This window comes from Pristis pectinata, chromosome 17 (assembly GCF_009764475.1).
Source record: "Pristis pectinata isolate sPriPec2 chromosome 17, sPriPec2.1.pri, whole genome shotgun sequence".
In the NCBI taxonomy this organism is placed as follows: Eukaryota; Metazoa; Chordata; class Chondrichthyes; order Rhinopristiformes; family Pristidae; genus Pristis; species Pristis pectinata.
Genome location: NC_067421.1, coordinates 25300014 through 25326598, shown reverse-complemented (window position 1 = coordinate 25326598; position 26585 = coordinate 25300014). Strand labels below are relative to the sequence as shown.

Genomic DNA, 26585 nt, shown 5'->3' with positions numbered 1-26585 from the left:
AAGCTTTGAGGAGGACAGTAGTATACATTAGGAGGCCATGGAAAGGCGGGCAAAGTAAAATTAAATGTGATGCAAAAAAGTCTGAATCGATTCATTTTGGTTAAAAGAATGATCAAGAGCTGGGGCAATATACATTGAGTGGTATGATTTTTAAATGGACATACATGAAGCTTTGAAGGTGGCTGGACAAGTCGAGAGACTTTGAAAGAAAACATACTTTATAATTAGAGGCATAGAGTACATAAGTAAGGAAGTTGTGCTAAACCTTTATAAATCACTGAAGCATTGTGGCTAAATTTTCACCACACTTTGGAATGACAGAAGATGGTGAAGAGTTCACTGCAATAGCACCAGGTTGTGGGGCTTCAGTAATGTGGAGAGACTAGAGAAGTTGAGATTGTTCTGCATCAAGCAGAGAAAATGAAGGGGATTTTCATGTTCAAAATTTTGAATTGTTCTAATATAGTAGATGCAGAGCAATTCCCAGTGGTGAAAGGATTGGTAACCAGAGAAGACAGATTTAAGGCAAATGACAAAACAATCAGAGGCAAATAGTGAAGAAAATTTATTTAGAAGTTATTGAGTCACAGAGCATAGAAACAGGCCCTTTTGTTCACTCAGTCAGTGCCGATTATCAAGCACCCATTCATACTAATCCTACTAGGGCAATTAACAGTGGCCAATTAACCTACTGACCTGCATGTCTTTGGTATGTGAGAGGAATCTGGAGCACCCAAAGAGAAATTCACACAGTCACAAAGAGCATGTGCAAGTTCCACACAGAAAGAACCAGAGGTCAGGACTGAACCTGAGGCACCAGAGCTGTGAGTCAGCAGCTCTACCAGCTGTGCCACTTTACCACAACGTTGACGTGCTTAAGATCTGATTTGGTTGTGGAAGTGGATTTAATAGTCATTTTCATAAGGTAATTGGATAAATACTTGAAGGGGAACCTTTGCAGGGCTGTGAAGAAAAGATTTGATCAGGTAGCCCTCCAAAAATCTGGCACTGGTGCAATGGTCTTCCATATAGTGAGATTCTACAATTCCATTATACACCAGGGGATTTCCTGGGGCATTCATAACAATATAAGAAATAGGGGCAGGAGTAGGCCATTTGGCCTACTCAGCTAGTCATCAAGAGCATGGTTGATCTTCTACTTCACCATTTTCCTACACTATCTCCAAATCGCTTGATATCCAGATATCTATCAATCTCTGTTTTCAGTGACAGTTTCCGCAGCCTTCTGAGGTAGACAATCCCCAAAGTTACACCAAACTCAGTGAAGAAGTTTCTCCTCATGTTCTGAAACAGCCTACCCCTTATTCTGAGACTGCGACCCCTGGTCCTTATCTCCTCAGCTGGGGGAATCAGTCTCCCTGCATCCAGCCTATTCAGACCTGAAAAAAATGTGTAAGTTTCAATCAGCTCTGCTTTCATTTTTCTAAACTCTGGAGAATACAGTTTCAGTCTACTCAATCTCTCTGCCGCCCTGGAATTATTCTAGCAAATCTTTGCTGCATTGCATCTATGGCAAGTATGTCCCTACTTAGCTAAGGAAATCAAAACTGTACACAACAAGCTATCTGCTTCCATTTATTATCAACCTGCCTGTCTTTCAACTCCACCTCTTCCCCCCCCCCCCCCAACCCGGGTCCACATGCCTGTCATCCTTCACCCCTCCTGTCCACCAATTACTTGCCCCTCACTATTAACCCCCCCCAACCACCACTTAGATTGGCTATCTTCCCTTTCCATTCCCAATCCTGATGCAGGGTCTTGACCCAAAACATTGACAATTTCCTCCCCCACCCCAGATGCTGCTTGATTTGCTGAGTTTCTCTAGCAGATTGTTTGTTGCTCCAGATTCCAGCATCTGCAGTCCCTGGTGTCTCCAAGTTGAACACCTGGATGCCTTTAAGGACAAGTGAGGCATTCTATTGCATTGAGAAGGGATCTTTTTCTCCACTGTTTCTTAACTTTGCCTAAAGGGACAAGAATTTTAATATTCCTGCTAAGAGAGGCGCAATCAAGACATTAAGTGACATTTAGCAGTGACAACCATAACAGCGAACGCCACAAATGACCACAACACAACATCAGCACAAAGACGGACTTTGTTCCAGTCGTGCAGAACACGTGCGTGCGCATGGATAAACCACACAAAAAAAAACAGCTCACCGTGAGTAATACGTCATGAGCCGAATAAATAGTTCGCAGCCCCGCTCCGGTATCCTTCCGCTGAGCGGTGACGCCATTTTCTTGAGGATTTTTTTTAAAAAGGGAAAGAAAGCTCGGGAGGAGCGGCGAGGGACCAGAGGCACTGCCCGAAACCATGGCTGACATCGACAAGCTCAACATCGACAGCATCATCCAGCGGTTGTTAGAAGGTGAGGGTGGCGGCCGTTAGCGCGGGGTTTCGAGGCACCCCGGGGTGCGCCTCTCCCTCAGCCCGGCCCGGCCGCCGCTCCCCGAGGATGGGTGGCGGTCGGTGCGGCCTCCCCATGGAAACCCCTGTTGGCTGGAGATTGCGGCCTGGCCGCCTCTCTTTCTTTCCTTCCCCCCCCCCCCCCCCATGCACAGCCGTGTGATCTGACTTACCTTCCCCACCCCCCCTCCCTTCCTCTCTGTGACATCCTGTGAGCGCTCCGGGCCTCTGTGGCCGTCGGGCTCCCGCTCATATCTCCCCGGATCGGATGTGTTGGGCCTCGGCCCCCCAACGAATGGAACAGGATACGGGATCCATTTTGGGGTTTGGGGGTGGTTTGGGTGTGTGTGCGGGGAGGGCATGGGATCAGGGCTGGAACTCCGACCGAAATGGCGGAGCACTGAGCGACGAGGGTACAGTTCACCACTCAGTTGGCTGAATCTTTATGAAGCCCTTACTTAATATCTACCCTTTACAAAAGCAATTCTCTGCCTCCCGTTTTCGCTCATATGTAGAATTGGAAGACCACCTTCAGCACTTTAGAGGCCGCCAGTCTTTTTTTGCTAACGAAAGGTATGTAGCTTGTTACTCAACGCCCTGGAACCGCTAATGAGAGCATCCTCACCTTCTACGTGAGGAAGACAATTGTTTCTCTTCTACCTTGTCCCTGAAAATGTAGGACAATCTAACTTGCCTTGTGCATCAGATAAAGTTATCTAATTTACGGTTGAATTACTTGAAGAGTAATCAAATAGCTATCGGCGTTTCTTTGCACCCATTATAATATGTAATCGGTGTTTTATAGTTGGAAAGTTCATGCAGTTACAGGGTATAATGAGATCGTGGTACAAGATTTTCACTGTTTTAGTTTGGGAAACAGGTTGCTCAATTACCCCTCAGATTAAAGGGTTTAAAAATTAACTGAATCTTAATTTTTAAATCTGCTGATATTTAGTAAATCTTTACAAGGAATATTTTGTGAGCACATCCTTTGAAAGGGATGTAAACCGTAAAGGTTCAATGGAGCCTTTTTCCATCCTGTCCCTGGAAAAGTAGGACAGCAATCAAAACCAACCTTGTGCATTAGATAAAGTTACCCAATTTGTGGTTGAATTACTTGGAGAGTAACCAGATAACCATGGGTGTTTCTTTTCAGCTAGCCTTTTTAAAAAAAAATGTAATCAGTTTTATGTTGTTGGAAAGTCCACACTTTTGCAGGATATAATGAGGTTCTGGTATAAGACTCACCAGTTTTTGTTTGAAAAATGAATTGCCTAAATAGTGCTTGGATTTTAATTTTCTACTAATGTGGACATCCTTCCAACGGGATGTGAACCTTAAAGGTGTACGTAATATTTAGTTTTTCAACTAACATATGCTCATTTTTCATTGCACTGTATATAAATTGGCTGTTGTTTCCCACATTACGGCAGCGATCAGTAGAATGTGCTGTTTAAATATGTTTACTATTGATAGGATGGGGAGATGTACTCCTGGCTATGACCAGTACTCTTTCAGTGTCTCCCTTTCTAGTTGCACTGTTACTTATGGGATCTTCGATCAGTCCAGGCCAACAATGTATCTTGTTTAACACTTTGGCCTCATCAGAATGAGGTCATTTTAAATCCCAGTAGGGATTTCTCAATGCAGTGTTGAGTGAGTACTACATAGCTGGATATATTGTGTCATTTTGATGACACTTTCTTCCTGTACCTTGGACACAGCCAGTCTTGTTGCTGAATGTGATATCTTGCTCAGAGAAAGTTACCTGCACCTGGTGAATTACTTCCAAGTTGGATGCTATGAGTCAACATGAGGATGTGAAAAATGTACTAAAATGAGGAGGTATTTCTGCAAAGCAAGTCATTAGGTGCTGTGAGGCCTACAGTAAATAGAAGCTTTTTAAGGAATAGTGAATGATGGCTCATAGTACCCTTTGATGCAGAAACCATTTTGAGGTATGGAGCAAATGGATGCTGATCCTGGAAGGGGTGGACAAAGGTCTTCTTTCTTGAAGGAAGTGAGGTAAAAATTGGAGGGAATTTCAGATTGAGGTCTAGATTATTTAAAGCTATGTAGCTAGTAAATGGGACTAACGTGACTTCCGAACCCATGTATAGTTTTTGGGAACGTAGTCAAATAGACAAATCTTTTTGAGAAAACAATATTGTTTGAATTGGGTTGTAAATAGCAAAAGTTGGGTTATTTCTAGATATTGCTAAATTTTTTTTTCAAATCTTGTATTTTTGATTAAATTGTTACTTCAGCCAGGGAACTGCTTTGATTCAGCTGTTTTGTTTCAACCATTTGTTGAAATAGTCATTTTTTAAAAATCATTGTTAAAATCAGAAATCGGCTGGCTTAAACTGAATTTAAAGACAAAATAACACGAGATGTTGCTTTGGAAGGAAAAATAGTCATTTGTTATCTACCTTGCAGTATTCAGGGGGGCTATTTGTTGAATCGTATAATATGTTGCATTTAAGACATGGTATATTGTATGTTCTATATTTGGAGCTATCACCTTTTAAGCAGAATGAGGGCAACCAGTTATTTTCTCTGCAAATTATTATTTTGGTATGGAGGTGTGACTTTGGAAATACTCATGCACCTATGCTGTTTGTAATATTTGTGGATCTAGTGAACTTTGATCTAATGTCTGTGAGGAAAACCTTTTAAATATATTTTAGCTGTAGCCTGTATATGTAGTTTTTCTTGAAAAAAGGTAATGATTTGGCTAATCTGTACTCTTGGGGGTTTAAACATGGAGGTTTTGGTAGATGGACACTGAAATAAATAGCTGGCACTTCTGCTATTCTCTCCTACAGGCATTGTAGTTCAACAGTAAAAGTTAGTTCAATGCTACAGTTGAAGTGGGGCCAATGATTGCAAGTTTATATAGTATGCCGTAGCATCATCCATGTTCCAAAGCACTTCGCATCCAATGACATTAATTTTCAATTGTACTTGCCCCTGTCATGTAGGCTGGGTTTCAGTGGATTTCATTGTTGGTTTTATTATATAAACCTAAATCATTGCATTCCACCCTTGTGTAGTGAATCAATACTTGCAAACTAATGTATTTCCTGTCAGCCATGTTCGTCTTCCCTGTCCATTTTATTGTAGTTCTAGTTGAAGTTCAAACTGACAGTTTTGGATTTGGGGATGCCTTTCAAACAATGTCAATTTTTTTTTTGTTTTCAATGCTCTATCTTCACTTCTTCCGAATTAGATGACTGCTGAATCATTTGAAGCTTTGGTTGCTAGACTGTGATGTTACATTATGCAGTTGTCATACAGGTAATGTAATATTGTGGAAGCTTGATGGAGTTCATGTTGAAGCCCAAGAAATGCTGCCTTTGAAATTTTAATTAATCAAAAATATACAATGTCTGATTAAGTGATTAAATCTTGATTTAATTTACTGGGTAATTCTGCAGATGGCTGTCTCAACTCCCTATTCTGTTGTTCCAGCCAAGACTAAATAAGCAATTTATTTACTGTTGCCCAGTAAAACTTCTGGGCAAACTGGCCCTTGTGTGCATATCTTGTGTAAGGAATAATATATTTTGATAATAATCACACTAAACTGGAAAGGTATAACCTCAGTATGCCATTTACATCTGAGTGCTGCATCCAAGGTCAAAATAACATCTCTCTTAACATGTCACTTAATTACCTGGTATTATCTCAAAGGTGCCAATTGCTAGTGCAAAATTGCTTTGAGTTTATTGAAGGGTTTCAGTAGAGGTGGTGTGCATCTTTTCCGAATTTTAACAAAGCTGCTTTGTTTTTTTAGAATGTATCCCACAAAGAGCCCAACATAGCTTGGACCCATGCAGTTTTCCTCTTGGGCCACCCTGTTTTGGGATGATGGAGGAGAGGGATCCCAAAGATATTTGGAAATTGTTAATATTATAAGGCATCACACTCACAGATGCAAGTGGGAAGAAACTAGGTAAGGCGAGTCAAATTAGGGAAAATATTTTCTGTGGAAAATAACAGGCCAAAATGATGGATTGATTACAATAGTCCTGTTGTGGATCTTGGAAGTAGACTGAGGATGTTGAGGGAGCTTAAGTCAGATTATGGAGTGAAGGTCTCCTGAAGAAATTAAGTCTGTGAAAGTCTGGGAGACTATGGTATTGACCTTCTGTAGGGGATATGAAGGCATCTTGGAGAACACATTGCAAAGACGTACAGGTAGGTTAATTTGGGTTTAAAATGGGCGGTGCAGACTTATTGGGCTGGAAGGGCCTGTTACCACGCTGTAAATAAAATTTAAATTTAAACTCAAGTTCAGCCTTTGCAAGGTAACAGCAATATTGTCTCTTCTGTGTATTTATCTGTGTTTACATCTCTAGACAGGCTGACTGCTATTGACAGATCTTTACTGTCCCCTCTTTTGGCATCACCACTGCTTGTTAATCAGCCTCTTAGTTTCCACCCTGTCATTTCCTTTGTTTCGCTCCTTTTTTTCCTCCCCTTTCTCCACCCCACACACAATTTAAAACGTGTATGATTTCTAACATTACCTAGATCTGGTGATAGCTCCTTGATCTGAAAAGTTAGCTTTTTATCTGTCCAGCTGCTGCCTAATTTGAAGAGATTTTTAAAAATATGCAGGAAATAAACAGTATATTGTGTCTGAATAGGATGAATTTTGATAACCATGGTGCTTATAATGCTAAGTGTGTGTGTCAGTAAATTTTTTAACTTGCAGAAGTCCATGTGAGGTGCACTGTGTGAAATTAATTCAGGATGAGGGGATTCTTTGGTTTGGGTATCTCTGAGCCTTGAGTTAGCTAATCGTAGCAGTAACATTGCTAGGACATCACCAGTTTGGCTAAATTTGGAAGGGAAAAGTAGCATTCCCATTCCATGACTTCTGCTAGCCATACTTTATGTGGATCTTGTTCTTGGCAATGAATATTTTCCTTTAGAATTCTATGGTCAATTTCATTAAAACACTGAAATTTAGAGTCAGTGCCAAAACAACAGTGCTCATCACTGAGCATAAAAGAAAACCATCTGCAAAGAACTGTGGAATTGGTTTTCCATTTCCTGATATCATATGCTGTCAGTGTATCAGTTCAAAAGGATGTGTGATATTGCTGAGCAACCAATTATAGCTAAGTTTTCACAAAAAGCAAAACCAGGAGGTAAAAGGTGCAATTTTTGATATTTTCACAGGGAAAAATTAGTATAATGTGAACATTGGGGATTAGGATAAAATAACCTGATTAGTTGGAGTTCTGTTAGAAACCAGCTTTTTTAAAGTCTTGTCTCTAAATACAGTTTGTTGTGAAACCCCTTAAGGATGTTGATCTACAAAGGAGGAAAAGAAAAGATGAATGATTTCTGCTTGAATGACAAGCAACAACTATTGTGCTATAAATACTTTTATTATTGAGGGTTTTGGGTACTGATCAATTTAAGGAATAGCAATGGGCTGTTCTATCACTCTTGGATCATAGCTATTTAACTTGCTGACTATCAAAAAAGAAATTACAATGGGGTTACAGATGAAATGGGTATAATTGTAATATAATGGTAATTTGCAAAAGGCAGGTATTCATTTCTGGAAGGTTAATCTACAAATACTTGGTGTAAATCAAAACTGTAGATGCTGGAAATTTAAAAGATAAATGCTAGAAATACTCTGCAGGTTCAGGGCACATCAGTGGGAAGAGGAACAGTTAAAGTTTCAGTTGAAGACTTTGTCAGAATGTTGTGCAACAGTTTTTGTATTTTAACATTTAAATCATGTGTATGGAGTATTGGCCCTTTGACTATTTTTCCAATACATGCTCTTGGTACACTGAATTAATTGGTTTGGGTTGCAGGATCTGTTGCAGAAGCCGAGTTTGAGATTGGGTGGGCTGGTGCTGAGCTCCAGGAGTGGCTAAGATGGATAGAGGACTATTGCTGTATGCTTGTAACATTAAACCTTGCCCCACAGAATGTTGATCTTTAACTGAGCACTCTTGGTTCTCTAGTTCAAACACTTGTACATTTCCCCTGTGCTTTTTCTAAAAAAAAAGAAAATCACTTGACTGAGTGGTGACAAATATGCATGGATCCCTGCCCTCCACTGGTGCACCTACAGCTGGCTGTGAAGAGGCTGTTTGAGGACTGTTGTTGGGTGGGCTAGCAGTATAGCCACTTGGTGCTCAGTTACATCGTAGCCAGCATGGTGAGTGTAGGGCTTTACCAGGAAGTAGCAGCAACTGCTCTGTTGACAGACTGCCTGGATCCTGCATTAATTCATCAAAAATATATGAAAATCTGGAGTTAACAAAATGCTTGAAACACTTAGCAGGCCAGGCAGAAACTATGGAAAGAGTTAACTTTTTAGGTTTCAATAATCTTGATACAATGAGATTAATGTTTTTTCCATGTTAAAGGCTAATTGAACCTTGCAGATTTTTGGAATACCATCATAGCTTGCAATGGTCAGTTATTTAGGAGAATTTACTTTCTCTGGTCTCCTGTAAAGAATTATTTTGATGAATTATAGAACTTGGCTCTGTCTACATACCTTTCCATGTTAAAGGTTTGCTGCTGAAAATCTCTAACAGAACTATAATTGTGTTTTTGAGTTTTCTAATTTTCTAGCACTCCTAAATTCTAATCTGCCAGTCCTTGCCCCATGCCATATCTATTCATTTTCTTTGACAAGGACTAGCTTTTCCTACTCTAGTAATTGTTCAATCATTCTTTGGAGAAAACTCCCTGAATCTTTTTTGCATTTGGCTCCCTCTGACTGTCTTTCTGTCCATCTTGCACACTCTTCTGGATAACTGCTGTTGAAGGAGCCACAGTGACTTTTGGAGACAGTACACACCACGTTCATTATATGCCAAGGATTAAAGCAGTTGATGTTTAGGATGATGGATAATGTACTAATAGGTTACCTTATGCTCAATGCTCTTGATCTGTGTTGTTGGAGCTGCATTCGCTGAAGCAAGGAATACTCCATCACACTGACTTGTGCAAATGGTGAATGGCTTTATTGGGCATGGAAAAAAAAATTCTCGTGGTCAGGTACCTAGCCTCTGTCTTTTAGGCATGTTGTTTAAGTAGCTGACCAAGTTAGGGTCAGTGGCTGGGCTGTGGCAGTGGTATTACAATATATTGAGTGGTTAGATTTGTATTGGAGATGGTTATTGTTTGTGAGTGTACTTGTCACTTAATAACTCTAGATGAATATTATCTAGATGTTACACAAGTATGAAAAGTATGAACTGCTTTGTGAGTGGTTGAACAATCAGCAAACAAATTCTATTCTGGTATGAAGAGAGAATTGAAGATGGTTGAGCCTGGGACAGTGAAGATCCCCTGTTTTAGTGTCCTGGTTCTGAGATAATTCAACAACTGTAGCTATCTTTGATACTAATGGAAAGTTTTCCCCTTGATTCACATTTGATCAATTATCAGGACCCTTTGAGCAAATGGTGCATGCGTAAGTATTCTTGCCTTGTCTCTGGAATTCAGCTTTTTGTCCATGTTTGACTTAAAACTGTAATGCTTACAGCTGAGTGGTTCTGGCCCAACCCAAACTGAACATTGATCAAGGTTAGTGCTTAATGGCTCTGCTGACATGATCTGTTAATTAAGAGTAGACATGGGTTTGCAATTAACTGAATTGGATTTTCCTACTTTATCTTGTCTGGGAAATCTGGGTGATTTTCCACATGGAACATCCATTCAATACTTCTCATGGGGTTTGTGGCAGGTAGTGTGTGAACCTGCTTGCCAGTCTCTCTGTGGCAGATTTACCCCTCCATGTTGACTTTGGTCTGCAGAATGGACCTTGTTAAGGGAAAAAGTCCCATCTTCACACCGTGGATACCATTCATTGAATTGTGTGGGACAGCAAATGTGTTAAATGAGGAGAACTCAACAGATTTGGGGGCATGCTAGAGGCATAGTAAACTTTCAGCCCCAGAAGTGTATAGTATCTCAATCTGTAACTTAACAGCCTGGCATTTTCCCCTGGCTTGAATGAGTGTTGAAGGGTATGCCACAATTGACACCAGGTGCATTAAAAATATAATTAGGTGCCAGGCTAGTGAAGCTGCAATAAAGGCAACGTGTATACCAAACAGCATGTAATAGGCAGCTTGGTAATCTTGCAGCCAACAGATCACCTTGAACCTTTTCAACCCTAGTACATCCAGTCATGAATGATGGTGGACAATTAGACATCTAATGGGGTGAGGAGGAGGCTCTAAGAACATCCCCACTCTCAATGGTTTCCAGCATGAGTTCTTAAAAAGGCTGAGTGTTCGTAGCCACGTTAAGCCAGTCCTTGGGGCAGTGCCCTAGGCCCAACCATCCTCAGCAACTTCAATAATTTTCTGTCATCTTAAGGTCCCCTGTAGGTTCCCCTCCATCCTACACCATCCTGACATGCAAATATATTCCTGATCCTTCATTGGGTTTAAATTTGGGAATACCTTCACCAGAAGGACTGCTGTAGTTCATGGCTGTGGCATGCCACCACTTCTTGAGAGCTGTGGAAGATGAGTGACAAATACTGGCCTTGGCAAGGTTGTCCAAACCCTGAAAAATATGAAGAATAATGCTTCAGCCTTGAGCATTTACATTTAACATCTTTGAGGATGAGAATGTTTATGGTCTTGTTTAATCGTCCACCTCTATTCCCTACAGTCTGACCTGTTCAATTTAGTGTGAAGGTCGTGACGCACACATGGCTTCTCAGCATGAAGATGGTATTTTCTCTCCACAAGGACTGTTGGGTGGTAGTTTCTATTGTGGAGCAGTGCATGGGCGGTGGGAAGCTTGGGGGTTATCTAGGTTTATTGGTTCTTCCACCACATGTTCTAGATCCATTCTGGCATCTGTCTTTTCAGGATTTGGTTGGTTCATTTTTGATTGTGCTACTTCTGGTGATCCCCATGAGTATCTGTGTGCCCTTAAAACTGTACCTTCTCATTACCCATCTTTGGAAGAGCATTGATTCTTCAGCACAGGGAGAATAGCCTAATATCACTTCCCAACCCTATCTTGTGGGTTATATGCTAATTCAGGTACTCCTTTAAAGTAATGAGGATGTCAAAATCTGCCACCCTTGGAAGCAGGCACCCAATCTCTGGGTTTCCTTGTGAATTTCTTCCATTCTCAGGTGTTGATATTGATTTTTGTTTCTGGTTCCTAGGTGATGGTTGTATTTGCACAAAGCCTGCGTTTTAATGTTTATTGAAGAGTGGCATTGCAGGTAGTGGAGCTGTAATTTATTATAGGTGGTAATGCAGGTAGTGGAACATTCCCTTACCTCCAGCAACCCAGGTTTGAACTTGACCTCTGGTCCAGTGTGGGATTTTTGTAGGATTCCTTCTATATCCCAACAATGTGGTGTTTGGTAGGTCAACTGGTTATGTAAATTATACCTCTGGGGGGCTGGTGGGGGGGGGGGGGGGGGGGGGTGATAAATTAAAACAAATTGGGAATGGGGTTTCTCAGGGAGGCAGCATAGATTTGATGGGCCACTTCCTAATCTTATAAGAAAAGATGAAAAATGTGTATCAAGCTTTCATAAATGTATAGATATACTGGATCATTATTCAATGACCTTTGTTGTTGTCCTTGAGTTGAATGAACTGCATAAGGTCACTGTTGCCCACTTTTTTTTATGCTGGAAGTTCAGCTCCATCTTATGAGCTTGGCTTTTTATATCTAGGTAGATTTAGATTTTTGAGAAAAATACTTCTCAGTGCTGTTTCTTATTTCAATAATTGAAATTTTGACTTGGAGAATTTTGCTGACTGTAAAATAGATTTTTTTATTTTGTACATAAGAATTTGCATAAGAAATGTTTTTAGCTTTTTACTGCAACCTTTTCAGGCATGTTCAGTTTTTAACTTGTTATAGCTGAAAATGTTGAATGTTTGTAGTATAAACTTGATTAAGTTAGTTTCACTTCAATCCTGCTAATAGACACTGGTGAATTGTACCCATAACTGCTGCTCATGTGAAATCCATGTCAGCATAAATGAGTACTTTTCAAGTTTTGGATTTTTGTTTTCTGTGGGGTTCAAGGCAGGATTAACTTTTTGCAGTTACCTGTCCACTGGTGGAGCCTGTATAGTTAGATGGCTGATTTTGGTGTTTGTGGTGGGGTCACTAACCTAGCAGAGCTATTCAAACTACTGATATAATTCATGTAGAGCTTGTGTGAGAAGCTCGCAAATGCATACCAGTGGTTAATTGACTACTTTTCTTCCACAATTTAGTGCGAGGTTCAAAACCTGGAAAAAATGTACAGCTTCAGGAGAACGAGATCAGAGGCTTGTGCCTCAAATCGCGTGAAATCTTCCTCAGTCAACCTATTCTTCTAGAACTTGAGGCTCCGTTAAAAATATGCGGTAAGAAGCATCATGCCTTTTACTTGGGATTAAACATTTTTTCTTAAGATGTCCAAATGTAACCCATATCATTTATGCTGGAAAATTGGCCTGTTTCTTCATCTGTGAAATTGTATTTGAATGCACTTAGAAGCAAATGATTACAATGAGTTCTGTGATTTAATATTGCTTTTATGATGCTTATTGTATGTACCCTTGAGAGCCAAAGCTACTTGTTAGGTATGGTATTTTCATTAAAATTTGGCTTATTTTTGGTTGAGGCAGTTGCATGTTATTTTAAAATAACAAGTGCAAATTAATTTGTCTGTTTGCACAATCATTTGAAGGTAGTGAAATCTGTAAGTTTTATTTTTATACCATTTGGGGCATGGTTAGCTGCCTTAATTATTCCAACAGATGTATTTGGGATTGAAATGTATCTGTTGTGATTCTATCTACTGTTATGCTGCATGTGGCTTTATGGTGAGCTCTTATTATAGAAATGTATAGGGATTTAAGTTTTCATTTCCAGTAGATGGGCTTATCAATACATTACACTTCTTTGTAGATATGGGGGGGAGAAACATTCATCTATGGATATGTTGTCTAGTTCTATGTGGGTAGGCTTTAATGCAGCTGTGTTTTTTATATTGCAAACTTTTAACAACTCAATCCATAATGCAGATACAGGAAATGGTGGTTTTTAATTGTTAATGTATGTCATACCATTAGAGGGTTTCTGCTTATTAGCTTTTTAATTGAATGTTTTTGTAGCAAGACCATCTACTAAATTACCCTCCATTTCTTCCTCTCATCCTCCCTCCAGCCCCATTTCCATAGAATGTTCTTTGTCATCCTATTTGCTCACCAAATCATCTATTTTATATTTAACTGTTGACATGTTTTTGTAAATCTTCCTAATTTTTTTGCTTTTCCCTAGGTGATATTCATGGCCAATACTATGATTTGCTTCGACTGTTTGAATATGGTGGCTTCCCACCAGAGAGCAATTACCTGTTTCTGGGTGATTATGTGGACAGGGGAAAACAGTCATTGGAAACTATCTGTCTTTTGTTGGCTTATAAAATTAAGTATCCAGAGAATTTTTTCCTTCTGCGTGGAAACCATGAATGTGCCAGTATAAACAGAATTTATGGATTTTATGATGAATGTAAGAAAACTTCCTTTTAGTCTACTTTTGCAAAAACTGAGATGAATCTGCTTAGCACTCTTTTCAATTGTAATATATTTGGAAATATTTGAAGAAAATATTTCTGTGCAGCGAAGCTTGTGGCTGTGGTTTGGCTACCTGTAGTAACAAATTGAATGCTAACCTGTTACTGTCATCACTTGGGTAAATAAATTAGAACTCTTTTATTTATTCTCCTTCATTGATGCCCACTTGTTTACTTTTGGGACATGCACAACACCATTGGATACCTTCATTCTCGTGTCAAAAGTGAACATTGGAACTATCCTAAATTGTTTTCTTAAGTTGGTCAAAAGCATTCCACTGACTCACTTGGATTCTAGACCAGTTGTTAGAACAGCTCTAGAAGATGAAAGGCTCGGTTGCTTCCAGTTTGACTGCACTCAAACTGCTGAGTGCTTGGTAGTTTACGTGGTGCAGTCACTTGGTAAACAATGACTTTAATACTTCAGGCACTGTTCAAAAATAGCCCATTTTGTATGGTTAATTATCACTTAGATTTTTAAACTTCCAAACTAATGCTAAGCAATACCATAAAATGCTTAACTAAATATTCTAATTTCCATCTTTAAAAATGTGAACCAGTTGGCTGGATGCTGCCTTAACTTTTTGATTGAAAGTTTAAAATGTATGCCTCATTTAAGGATTAATGTTCAAACTTTCCATGATAATTGCCATATACACTATACAACCAGAATTTAAAAGGTTTTTGAATATTAGATTGTTGGTCTTAAATTTTAAGCAAACAAGGTCAAAGTGCAGTAATTTTACTATATTACCTGTGTCAATATGTACTTTGAGTTTCTTTTTGTTTTTACACTTCTAAACATTGACTAAAATGCTGTATTTCCAAATGGTGGAAAATGCACCATAGATTTCCCTCGCAGCAAAAAAGACTACAGACGTACATAATCTGAAATGAAAACTTAAGATTGCTAGAAATATCCAGCAGGTTAGCGAGACACTATGGAGAAATGCTGACCATTCTGATAAAATTGAAATTTTATCTGAAATTCTTGAATTTGGTTAGGCCTAAGGGTAGTAATGTGCCAAGTCTGAAGATGAGATGCTGTTCCTCGAGCATTCTTCAGACTTGGTAAGAGACCAATAATGCAGAGAGGGGGTAAGATGGAGAATTAAAGTGACAGACAGTTAGAAGCTCCATATCACATTTGCCTACCAAACTGAGTTGTTCTGCAAAATGACCACTCACCTTGTTTGGTCTCCATTGTTGAGACTATATACTGAGCAGTATACTAAGTTGAAAGAGGTACATTTGAATTGTTGTTTCACCTGAAGGTGTGTTTGGGTCTCTGCATGCTGGAAGAGGGAAAAAAAAATAAGTCTCTCATCTCTAGTAATCTTTTTTACTTCAGATGTACAGCATTGTTTTATGTTTATTCTTTCTTCCAGAGACTTTTCCAGTCATCATCTGTGGTTAACAAGCCTTTGCCCCCTCTCAGCCAGCACCACCACCACTTGTAATTCACTTTCTCTTGGTCTCTATCTTATCACAGACATTTTCCCTTGGCAACTTAAAACACCTTTTGATTTCTATCTTGATCCTGAAAGGTGTTTAAACCAAAATATTCTGTTTCTCTTTCTACACATGCTGGCTGCCCACTGAGTATTTCTAGCACTTTTTTTCTGCAGCTTTCCCTGTCTCTTAATATTTTTTCAAATTATCAATATGCAAATAAGAGGCCTTTCAGAAATAATACCAGTACCCAATTTTGTTATCAGTTCTGTTTTTTTTCCCCCTCAAGGTAAAAGGAGGTACAATATTAAATTGTGGAAGACCTTTACAGACTGTTTCAACTGCTTACCAATAGCTGCCATTGTGGATGAAAAGATATTTTGTTGCCATGGTGGTATGTATAATTTATGTACAAGGTCACATTTCCTCTTTGGCCTGTAATCCTTTTTTTAAAAAAAAATTAAATGCATTTGTGAATGCATGATTTTGGATGGTCCATACCAGGGCTGAAATGCTGATAAGGAACTCTATTTTTTAATTGTGTATTTATGGAATGTTACAAGGTATCGAATGGTGGAGGAAACATGAGTACTAATCAACTTGACTTTCTGTGGTTTTAATCAGGTTTGTCACCTGATCTTCAGTCCATGGAACAAATCAGACGAATCATGCGACCCACTGACGTGCCTGACCAAGGACTTCTGTGTGATCTTTTGTGGTCTGATCCAGACAAAGATGTATTGGGATGGGGTGAAAATGATCGAGGTGTCTCATTCACATTTGGGGCAGAAGTAGTTGCAAAATTCCTTCATAAACATGACCTGGATCTGATCTGTAGAGCCCACCAGGTATGGCATAGAGGTTTCATTTTCACAGCCTGAAGTTGGTGTTTTTAAGCCCAGAATTATGGTTAAGTATTTAAATCTCATGTAATGTAATTCAATCATGCTGATAAATGTTTTCAAAAACAAAAATACAATTTTTTTTAGAAAAGTTCCAAAAATGAGATTAAATCAAAAATTTTCAATAGACGTACCTTGTGACTGGCTTTTCGTTAACCCAAATTGTTCAGTCTGTCTCAGTTTACATATCATCTGCTTGCTTTCATTTGTTATACACTATCAGACTTTATCTTTTATTTCCTGATATTCACTATTTCTATAGCTACAGTGTTGTAATGTGAAGACATCACTTCCTTTTAATTTGCATCTCTTGCTCAAGTTTAAATGTTTTAAGTTGCCCAAGATTGGATTTGTAGTCATGCCAACAATCGTCATTTCACATTGAACATTGCTGGTTTAACATGATGAGGAAATCTAGTTGTGTAAAATCTATTGAACAAGGATTATTTTTTAATTCGAGTAAATTTTCAGTAAAAAAAAATGCCTCGAACACTGATCTTCATGATTTGAACAAATGTTCGTAAACAATCCAAAGAATACAGTAGGCAGAACAATGTCTTCTATGATTACATTTAGGATACAAAAGTTACCTTTCTGAATATAACCAGAAGGCTTGGAATTAAGAATGGGTGTCCCATATTCCACTGAATTCAATATTGTTTGCTTCATTTGGAATGTAAATATTTAAAACTACTATGTACATGGATATGTGTAATATCGAGGTTTGTAGGGAAACATAAGTTGTTATACAGTGCTCGCTTTGATTTAAGTTGCATTTATTTGCCCAAATTTTATCATGGTACTTGTCTACTGTTTGACAAACTATTGATTCAAGTTGGAGCGGTGACACTTGTCTCCATCATACCTTTATTCAAATTAAACAGTGTATTAAAAAGGTGAGACTTTTAGTGCAGTTTAACATATCCAGTAATTTGAAATGTGAATTAGTAAGTAATGTTCTTTAGCTTTAGTTTTTAGCATGAAGCACACATGATATATGAAGATTCATGTTCGATTTTGTTTCCTTTGAAACAGGTTGTAGAAGATGGGTACGAGTTCTTTGCTAAGAGGCAATTGGTGACTTTATTCTCTGCACCCAATTATTGTGGGGAGTTCGATAATGCAGGTGCTATGATGAGTGTAGATGAAACCTTGATGTGCTCTTTTCAGGTGAGACCATCTTCAAATTTAATTTGCTTAATTTTTGTCAATTCAATTTTGGGGTGTGGGTGCTTGAACTTTTAGTTTAATTTGTTCAACTGTGTATCTAAGAGCTGCACAATTAAAGTTCTTGACAGACATGCATAGAATAAAAAATCTGCTGATCAAATTGAATTTTGAAGCATTTAACGTAATTTAAACCTGGCTTTTTGTACTGTTCACCATTGCTCAAGCTCCTGAACTTCAAGCAGTTTTGCACTTAATAGTTAGATTGTACAGGCTGGTACCTCAATCTGGCATGTGCAAATACATCAAAGGTTTTGGAACTGAGAACTTGAGTATCTGTAAGTTTCAATTGCCAGAAAATACATTTTCTCGTATCTTTATTTGAAGAATTGCTCTAAAAGACAAATTAAATTGAAATATTTGAATTGTGTGAGTAAAATGTCCAACAATCTATTAGGGCTAAGAACTCTGAACTAAACATTATATCAAATTTGAATTTTGGGTCTGAGGGTAGTGAAATTAATATTCTTAATTCATTCATGTCCTTGCACAAAAAAATTAAGAACAACCTTGTGCTTAATTTGTGTTGTCGAAATATGCTAAGAATTTGATTACGTTTCTAGGTTAAGATATAAAATCAAGTAACTGCATTTGCTATTGCATTAATTTACAATTGCAGGTATGCTGAAAGATTTGAAGGAAATCTTCACTTTAAATGCTTGTGTTTTTTTTTTAAGATTTTGAAACCAGCAGAGAAAAAGAAACCCAATACAAGCCGGCCTGTAACACCACCAAGGAGCATGATCACAAAACAAGCCAAGAAATAAAACCGGGAATTCTGGCATTGCCTATTTGGACATGTATTATACCAGTTTGTCTCCATTTTTAACTTTTTTTTGTGTAAAGTGTACCTGTCAGCTTGCTTGGGTTAGATTACTACTTGTTGACTTGTGGTTTATCTGCTGTGATGTGCTGCATCATGTTTGCTGCTGCAGAACAGCAAACATGACTCAGCCCCCTGAGGTGGAAGAATATTAAAATACAGTAGCTCTCTAACCTGCATCAGTGCTCCTACTTGTTGGCACTACCTGCTAGCAATAGTGTGTGCTTGACTATTCCACAGCAGGCTTCAACATGGGGAGGGTGGGGTGGGGGTTGTTAATGGTGGGGCATAAATGAGGGTTACTAGTTGACAGAAATTTGACATTTTTGGTACAGTTCACGAAAGTGTTGTAAATGCAATGTGATGACAGTTGAGTTTTTCCTTTTTTAAGACCCAAAGAGGTGCTTGTGAGCTGGTAATTTTTTGGAAAAAAAACTCACTAAGTGTAGGAAGTGGCATACTGTTTATAAAAAACCTCAAGTTATAGTTCAAAATTTTGTACTTAATGTTTTTTTTATTTAGAGGAATGCATCTGCTTTTTTCAAGTCTTCATGTCTGTCATATAAACAACTGTCTTGTATAGATGTTATGGTTAGAAGGATCTGCCTCTCCACTCTGCCAGCATCACTGAAAATGATGTAAATTTGATTAAGCACACTTCCTGTACTGTATTTTAGATGAAATAAAGCCATTATTTTACATTTGGCATTTTGATTTGTCAAATATTAGGTTTCTTGTGTTTATAATGGCTAACATGGGTTAGTTTAACTTCTGGCCAAGATGGAGAACAGATTAAGAAATGTCTAGCATAGAAGATTAAAGAACTTTAATTTGTCATTTACTCATTCCTAAAATGGGATTGGGAGGTTTCCCTATTCCTCCATGCCATTATCAGCCCTGGCCTTGAAGCCAAGCAAGCTAACAATTCTTGAGGATCTGTGTCATTAGACAATTGGCCACTAGGCTAAAATGGTTTGAGTGCTCAATGTTTAAACTTCCCTCTGCAGTTTCTCACCATGTATTTGTAATTGAGAGCATGCAGTTCAAAACTCTTGGGTCACTTGCATATAATGGACATCATGCCCCTTCATTCTGATCAGAATTCCTGTACATGAATGGATATGATGCCAGTTTCTCCTTATTTACTACCCCCCCCCCCCCCCAATACACCAAGATTTGTGGCTCTTCTCACTTAATTTTAAAAATCTAAATAGTACAAAACCATGTCCACACAAAATTCCTGTCAGCACTAGTATAGCCATGAAGGGGTACTGTTGTTTTCCTTCATCTCCACTACCATGCTGGGGAAACTCAAAATTGGGCAAATCCATTTGAGCCTAGTGGTTGGTTTAAATGTGGCAGTGGCAGATCCCTGGGCATCTATTTGTATGCCTGTACTGTCAACTAAGTAATTTAATTTCATGAAGATCAAAAATGGGAAGAAAAATAAAGCCTTTTTACAAACATGGACTCCTGTGGTGTTTGTGCGTGGGTGTTTGATTTCTATTTCCCCCCTCCCCCCATGAAACAACAGACTTTGTAATTCCTCTGGAATGATTCTGAACCAGGTGCAAGAGAAGGGTCCCAATTGTGATTACCTTTGAGTCATGCTCTTGTGTGGCTGTGAAGTTAATATCTGGCAAGAGAGGAAAGCAAATTAAATTAACTTGGCCTGCTTTCCTTCTTTGTCTCTTTCCTTTCATTAAAAGTGGCATTACATTTGTGATTTTTTTTTTCCAGTCCTCTTTGAGAGCTTTCCTATCTCTGCTGCAACCTTTAAGACCCTGGAATGCAGGCTATAACTTTAGGAGACTTGTCAGTCTTTAGCTCTGTTGGCTTAACTTGTTCTTTAATGACCTCTAATCTTAGATCCTTCCTCCTCATTGCTGCTGGCTCATCCATTATTATTGGGGAGTTTTGGTATCATCTGAGTTCCAATTAAAGATTTAGAATTTCTCTCACTTTGATTTCCACTAATAATTCTGCAGGATCATCCTCTAAGGGACTACAGTTTACTTTATCTACTCTTTTTCATATATATATACCTGTAGAAGCTCTTGCTCTCTATTTGCTTATTAATTATGCTATCTTTTTGGTTCTACAAGTCTTCCTATTCTGTAGCCTACCACTAATTTTTGCAAAATCTTGTGCCTTTCAATTTGATACTGCCTTTAATTTCCTTTTTAATGGATGGTGCATCCTTTTCCTGGCCATTCTTTCTCTGCAGAATATACCTTTGTCCCACTCACTTTAGCTAACTCTTGTCATTGTGCTGTTGTAATTACTTTTATTTCATTTTGGGGTATTTGTTTCAGACCCAAGTTTCTCATCCTCAAACTGAATTTGAAATGTTAGCTTGCTGTGAATAAAAAGTTAGCTTGTATTTTGCATGTATAGGTTTACTTGTGCTTATTCATTTCTACAAATTTTATGCGAGGATACTGCCTGTTTTCTATTCCATTTTTTTCATCCAAATGTCCTGAATCTCCATCTTGCATTTAAGTTATACATAACGATCACTGTGTTTAATGACCACCCATTTGCTCCCTCCTTCCTAATATTTTATGGTAGAGCGTGTTGGTATTATCCCATTCATTCAGACTCCCCTCACCTCTTTAATAACTCCCATTAACTTTTACTTGGAGCCTTTAGAATGTTTTCTTGTTTTGGAATTAAACAACCAATATTTGTTAATGACTGAATTTCTGCACCTGATGAACAGTCCAGAATCAGGAGTCATTCTATGTGAAGGATAGGTTTTCTTGTCTTTCTGAGCCTTGCTTTTGATGCCATTCACCATTCAAATCTTTTCTCTTCTGCAGTGTATTCAATGTTAGTGGTTTAGCTGAAGAAACAAGTTCAGCTAGAAGTCTGTATGGTTAGGTTCAGTCCTCTGAGCAGATGAGCTGTAATTAATGTTTTCAGTAGGCTCTCAGCCAGCTTTGCCACCACAAATATCATTTGGCTTCTCATAGTCTCCACTCTATAAGATGTTCCCTTTACTCTTGCCATCCCTCCCCTCAACTTTGTTTTCATGGTTCTGAAGTATCATCGGCCTGACTTGCTGAGTATTTAGGACTTTCTATATTCTTTCCGTCACCAAGATTATCTTCACCCCTTCATTACATCTGGATACCTTGCTCAATTTTGGATCACTCCACTTCCTGCCTAAGTCCTTCCATACCTGAAGTTGTAATACTCCAACCAATGCTCTACCATCTTAAGCACATAATCCACGTCTGAGTGGAGCAACAGCAAGAGGATGCTCCCTGAGGCCCTGTTCTTTTCATGTATTTGACACTTCAAGTCTGAGTGTTGGTGTCCTGGACAATTTTCTTTGACCAATGTCATGAAAACATTTTATCTAACAGTGTTTCTTGTTCTAGTTTGTGGCACCTTATGTGAATTGGCTGCAGTATTTCCCTTTGTTACAATATGCAGATACATTTCAAAAGTATTAAATTTAAAAACTTTGGAAACCCTAAAGTATAGGGTTATTACACATCTTTCCTTTGCCTCTGATTCCTGTAATTGCTTTCAAGTGTTTTATTGCACTAATACCAGTCATTCTTTAATATAAGGCTTGTCTGGAACCCTGCCAAAACTTACTTTAAAAACCTAACAGTTTAAGTCCCTCTTACTCCTAATTCTGCTTTGTTTTCCCTACTTAGTGTCTGCTGTGAGATATCTTTCCCAGTTGTTTTATATTTTTATATTTCAAAAATTATAGACAGAGCTTGCAGCTTCAAACAAAACAGATCCACCACACCTTGTCCTACCTGGTTTTCTTATAATGTCAATGAAACAAGACCAAAGAATATCCCATGCACTACATGATTGGTGGATGAGCTGTTTTATGAAGACAGCAACTTTATACCATGGAAACAATGTGTGTGAAGACTGTAAATTATTGCTTGACCTTTTTGAACAATGTGTGTACTTTGGCTTGCAAAGGAGAATCCTGTCTGACGTTCATTAGCATATTGGAAGCAGTGGAGAATCTTAGATGACTTAGAGTAAGAGCTGAAATAGCATGTTAAGTTTGGTTTAGTGACTAACATAAAGCAGAAAATGTAAATAATCCAAACATGAAAGTTTCGAAGGAGTCCATGTTTACATCGACTTTTGGTTTCCACTCTTTAAAGTGCAAGCATTGTATAAACAGTTTTTTCTTACAGCTGGCAGTGTAAACTTTGCAGTGTCAGGCGGCACTATTGTCCACATATGGGAAAGGAAAATGTATTACAAGTATTCTGTATTTGCAAGAGATTACGGATGCTAGAATGTGGAGCAAAAAATAAACTGCTGGAAGAACTCAGTAGATCAAGCTGGAAAGGGTGGTTGACATTTTGGGTCAAGACCCTTCATCAGTACTGAAAATGTAGAGGGAACATAGCCAGTAAATAGAAGTGAGAAGGAGAGATGAAACAGGCTGGTAGGTGATAGGTGGAACCAGATGAGGTGGGGATGATGGGTAGATGGAACCTGGTGCAGTAGGGAGTGTGCTGAGACAGGCTGGTAGGTGATGGTGGACAAATGAAGGGTCTTGACCCAAAATGCTGACTGCACAGAATTTCCCTCCACAGAAGCTGCCTGACCCACTGAGTTCCTCCAGCACCTTGTTATTTTTGCTCCAGATTCCAGTATCAGTGATCTCTTGTGTATCTATGAGATTGCTTATCACCAATAGATCAGTTTGAAGCTGCAACGGCCCATTATGAATGGTGGTGGATAATTAACTAATTTAGAGGAGGCCCCAACAACATCCCCACCCTCAATGTTGATGATACTGGCATGGCAAGTGCAAAAGACAGGCTGAAGTATTTGCAACATCTTCAGCCAGCTTTTCTGGGTGGATTATCCACCCTGGCTTTGTCTGAGGTCCCTATGATCACAGTGGCTATTCTTCAGCCAGGTTGCTTCAGTCCATATGATATCAAGGAATGGCTAAGTTCACAAGTTATAGCTAATGCAATGGGACTGGACGGCATCCCAGCTATTGTGCTGAGGACGTGTGATGCAGAATGCAGACAAGTGTGACGTGTTGCACTTTGGGAGAACAAACCAGGGTAGGACAGTGAATAGTAGGGCTTTGAGTTGTGCAGTAGAATAGAAGGACCTGGGAATACAGGTCCATAGTTCCTTGAAAGTGGCATCACAGGTAGATAGGGTCGTAAAGAGAGCTTTTGGCACTTTGGCCTTCATTAATCAGGGCATTGAGTACTGGAGTTGGGATGTTATGTTGAAGTTGTACTAGAAGTTGATGAGGCTGAATTTGGAGTATTGTGTGTAATTCTGGTCACCTACCTACAGGAAAGATGTAAGTAAGCTTGAAAGAGTGCAGAGAAAATTTACAAGGATGTCGCTAGGACTTGAGGACCTGAGTTATAGGAAAAGGTTGAATAGGTTAGGATTTTATTCCCTGGACCGCAAGAGATTGAGGGGAGATCTTATAGAGGTATACAAAATTAGGAGGGGTATAGATAGGGTGAATGCATTGCAGGCTTTTTCCCTCAGGTTGGCTGAAACTAGAACTAGAGGACATAGGTTTAGGGTGAAAGGTGAAATATATAAGGGGAATCTGAGGGGAAACTTCTTCACTCAGAGGGTGGTGCGAGTGTGGAACAAGCTGCCAGTGGTTGTAGTAGATGCGTGTTCAGTTGTAACATTTAAGAGAAGTTTGGATAGGTACATGGATGAGAGGGTTTGGAGGGATATGGCCTGGGTGCAGGTAGATGGGACTAGGCAGAAGATCAGGTCAGCATAGACTAGATGGGCTGAAGGGCCTGTTTCTGTGCTGTAGTACTCTATGATGTGTTCCACAGCTAACTGCCACTAGCCAAGCTTTCAAGTAGTGCAGTAACACAATACTTGACAATTGCTCAGGTACATTAACCCAAAACTGAAGTGCTTACAAAAGACCGCACTGCAATCCAATTTCAATTCTATTTGGAGTAAATTGCACTAGTGATTATTTCTGAGTAAAATCGCGCCAATGGCAAAATTGGTGCAGGCGCTCAGTGCACTATTCATAGGGTACACCTGTTGTTTACCCAGCATCAGGCATACACCCAAGGACATCACTTTACGGACAATGCACATTTCTATTCATGCTGACAGAAATTGAAGTTCAAAGCTCCACACAAAGTTGATATGGAACAGTTCCAATGCAACTAGGTACATATTGTGCAAGTACGTTGAGTTTCTTGCTATTTAAGGGGACACTCTGCTGACAGTGGGATACCCGACTGGACGGCTTCAGAACTGATTGCTTGCTTCCCAAGGTCCACATAGTATAATTAAGCTAACTGCTTTCTCTTGTGCTTAGCTGCTAAGGCACTAGGTCAATATGTTCTCCATTAGTGGAGGTCTCATTATAGGTGTCACACAGAAAGGGTCCAGAACTTCATGGCTGGAGCACCGATGTGCCCTTCTATGAAAACCCTATCACCCAGTCACTCCTCAGAAACACTACATTCTAAATGGACCTCTTTGGTGAACAATATATTTGCTGGCTCAGGCTTTACAAGGTTGTCATCACGGGGATATGTGTGCCCGGACTACTCTCTTTGTTGTTTCTCATTTTTCTCACTGCAGATCATTCAAAGCAGCCATAACAATTAAAAAAGAAAACTGCAGATGCTGGAAATCTGACACAAAGGATTGCAACCCCAAAACGTTGACTGTTTCTCTTTTCACAGACACTGCCTGACTTGCTGAGTTTTTCTAGTGTTCTTTATTCTTGCTCTGCCATGTTTAGTTAGCGATTTGGATATGAATGTAGGATTAGTAAGTTTGCAGGTGATCTGAGAATTGCTGGTGATGTTGATAGTGAGGGGGACAGTCTTAGGTCAGAGGCAGATATTGATCAGGTGGTAAAATGAGTAGATCAAAGGAAATTTGATCCTGACGTGCAAGATGATACATTTTGGAAAGATTAATAAGGATAAGACATACACAATGGGCCTTCAGGATATAAGTCCAAGGATCCTGGAAGGTGGCAGTACAGATAGATAAAGTGGTGAAAAGTGCATACGGGATACCAGCTTTGTTAGCTAGGGCATGGAATATGTGGATGGAGGTCCTGGTAAAACTTAATAAAACATTGGTTAGGTCACTGTTATGGTACTCTGCACAGTTCTGATTGCCACACTATAGGAACAGCATGATTGCACTGGAGAGAGTGCAGATGAGATTCACTGGGTAGTTGCTTGGGAAGGAATGTTTCATTTATGATCATTGATAGGCTGGATTTGTTTTCCTAGGAGCAGAGGAGGCTGAGGGAGGAACCTTACTGAGGTAATACATAATCAAGAGGTAACAGACAGGGTAGATAGTGGGAAACTTTTCCCAATAATAGAGGTGTAACAACTAGAGGAGGTAGGTTTAGGGTAAGAGGGAAGAGATTTAGAGGGGATCTGAGGAAGAACTTCTTCACCCAGAGGGCAATTGGAATCTGGAAGTAATATATATTTAAGTATCTAGAACAAGCACCAGAAATGCCAAGGCATAGAAGGCCAAAGAGGAAGAGCTGGTAAACGGGATTGGTGTTGATGAGTAACTGATGGGCATGAACATGATGGGCCAAATGGTAGCCAGAAAGCAACGTTATCAGGTTTTCAGCAGGCGCCCTCCTGATCCCCGAAAGCCGGGGTCGTGGACGCCGAAGTTCCAACGGGCAGCTTGTGGTACCCGTTCTCCAACAAAGAGAAAAGAAGGAAGGTGGTTTGAAAAGATGATGCGCCGCTGTGCAGTGAAGCTAGCGCCGGCTCAGGGTTTTACTGACAATAGCAGCCTGGAATTTTAGGTACAGATGTTTCATTCACAACCGAACTGCTGGAAAAAGTCCAATTCAAATTCAACTCGGCGTAGGTATAACTTTTGGACTTTTTTTTAAAGCAAAACTCTACATAATATTGCTCCTACAAGGGCCGGGGTTTTCTATATAGAGCTTTGCATTCAATCATTTTGGTTTAAAACTTCACCCAAATAATTGGCACAGATGTACAAAAAGGAGTTAACACTATTGAATTTATTGGCCAAGTGACTCTAAGAATGTAAAAGGTTTTGCGCTGTTTTCCTTTTTGTATGTGTATTTTATGAATAAAATTTTTTTTGAAATAAGAACGTGGCACAGATGTAAGTATT

The 26585-nt window shown here is 39.2% G+C and overlaps 2 protein-coding genes across 2 annotated transcripts in view; one reads left to right on the top strand and one right to left on the bottom strand.

The window, feature by feature from the left end:
• LOC127579627 (coiled-coil domain-containing protein 63-like) overlaps window positions 1-2258 on the bottom strand; it is a 67595-nt gene extending 65337 nt beyond the window's left edge. Inside the window, exon 1 of the mRNA XM_052032517.1 lies at window positions 2182-2258. Within this exon, the coding sequence (XP_051888477.1) occupies window positions 2182-2258 (77 nt within the window). The remainder of the gene's footprint in view (window positions 1-2181) is intronic.
• Window positions 2220-19901, top strand: ppp1cc (protein phosphatase 1, catalytic subunit, gamma isozyme). The gene is made up of 7 exons (XM_052032101.1): window positions 2220-2390; window positions 12688-12819; window positions 13739-13969; window positions 15775-15879; window positions 16110-16333; window positions 17423-17557; window positions 18292-19901. The coding sequence occupies exons 1-7, from the start codon at window positions 2336-2338 to the stop codon at window positions 18379-18381; spliced, it is 972 nt and encodes a 323-aa protein (XP_051888061.1). The 5' UTR covers window positions 2220-2335; the 3' UTR covers window positions 18382-19901.
• Window positions 19902-26585: the final 6684 nt, after the last annotated feature.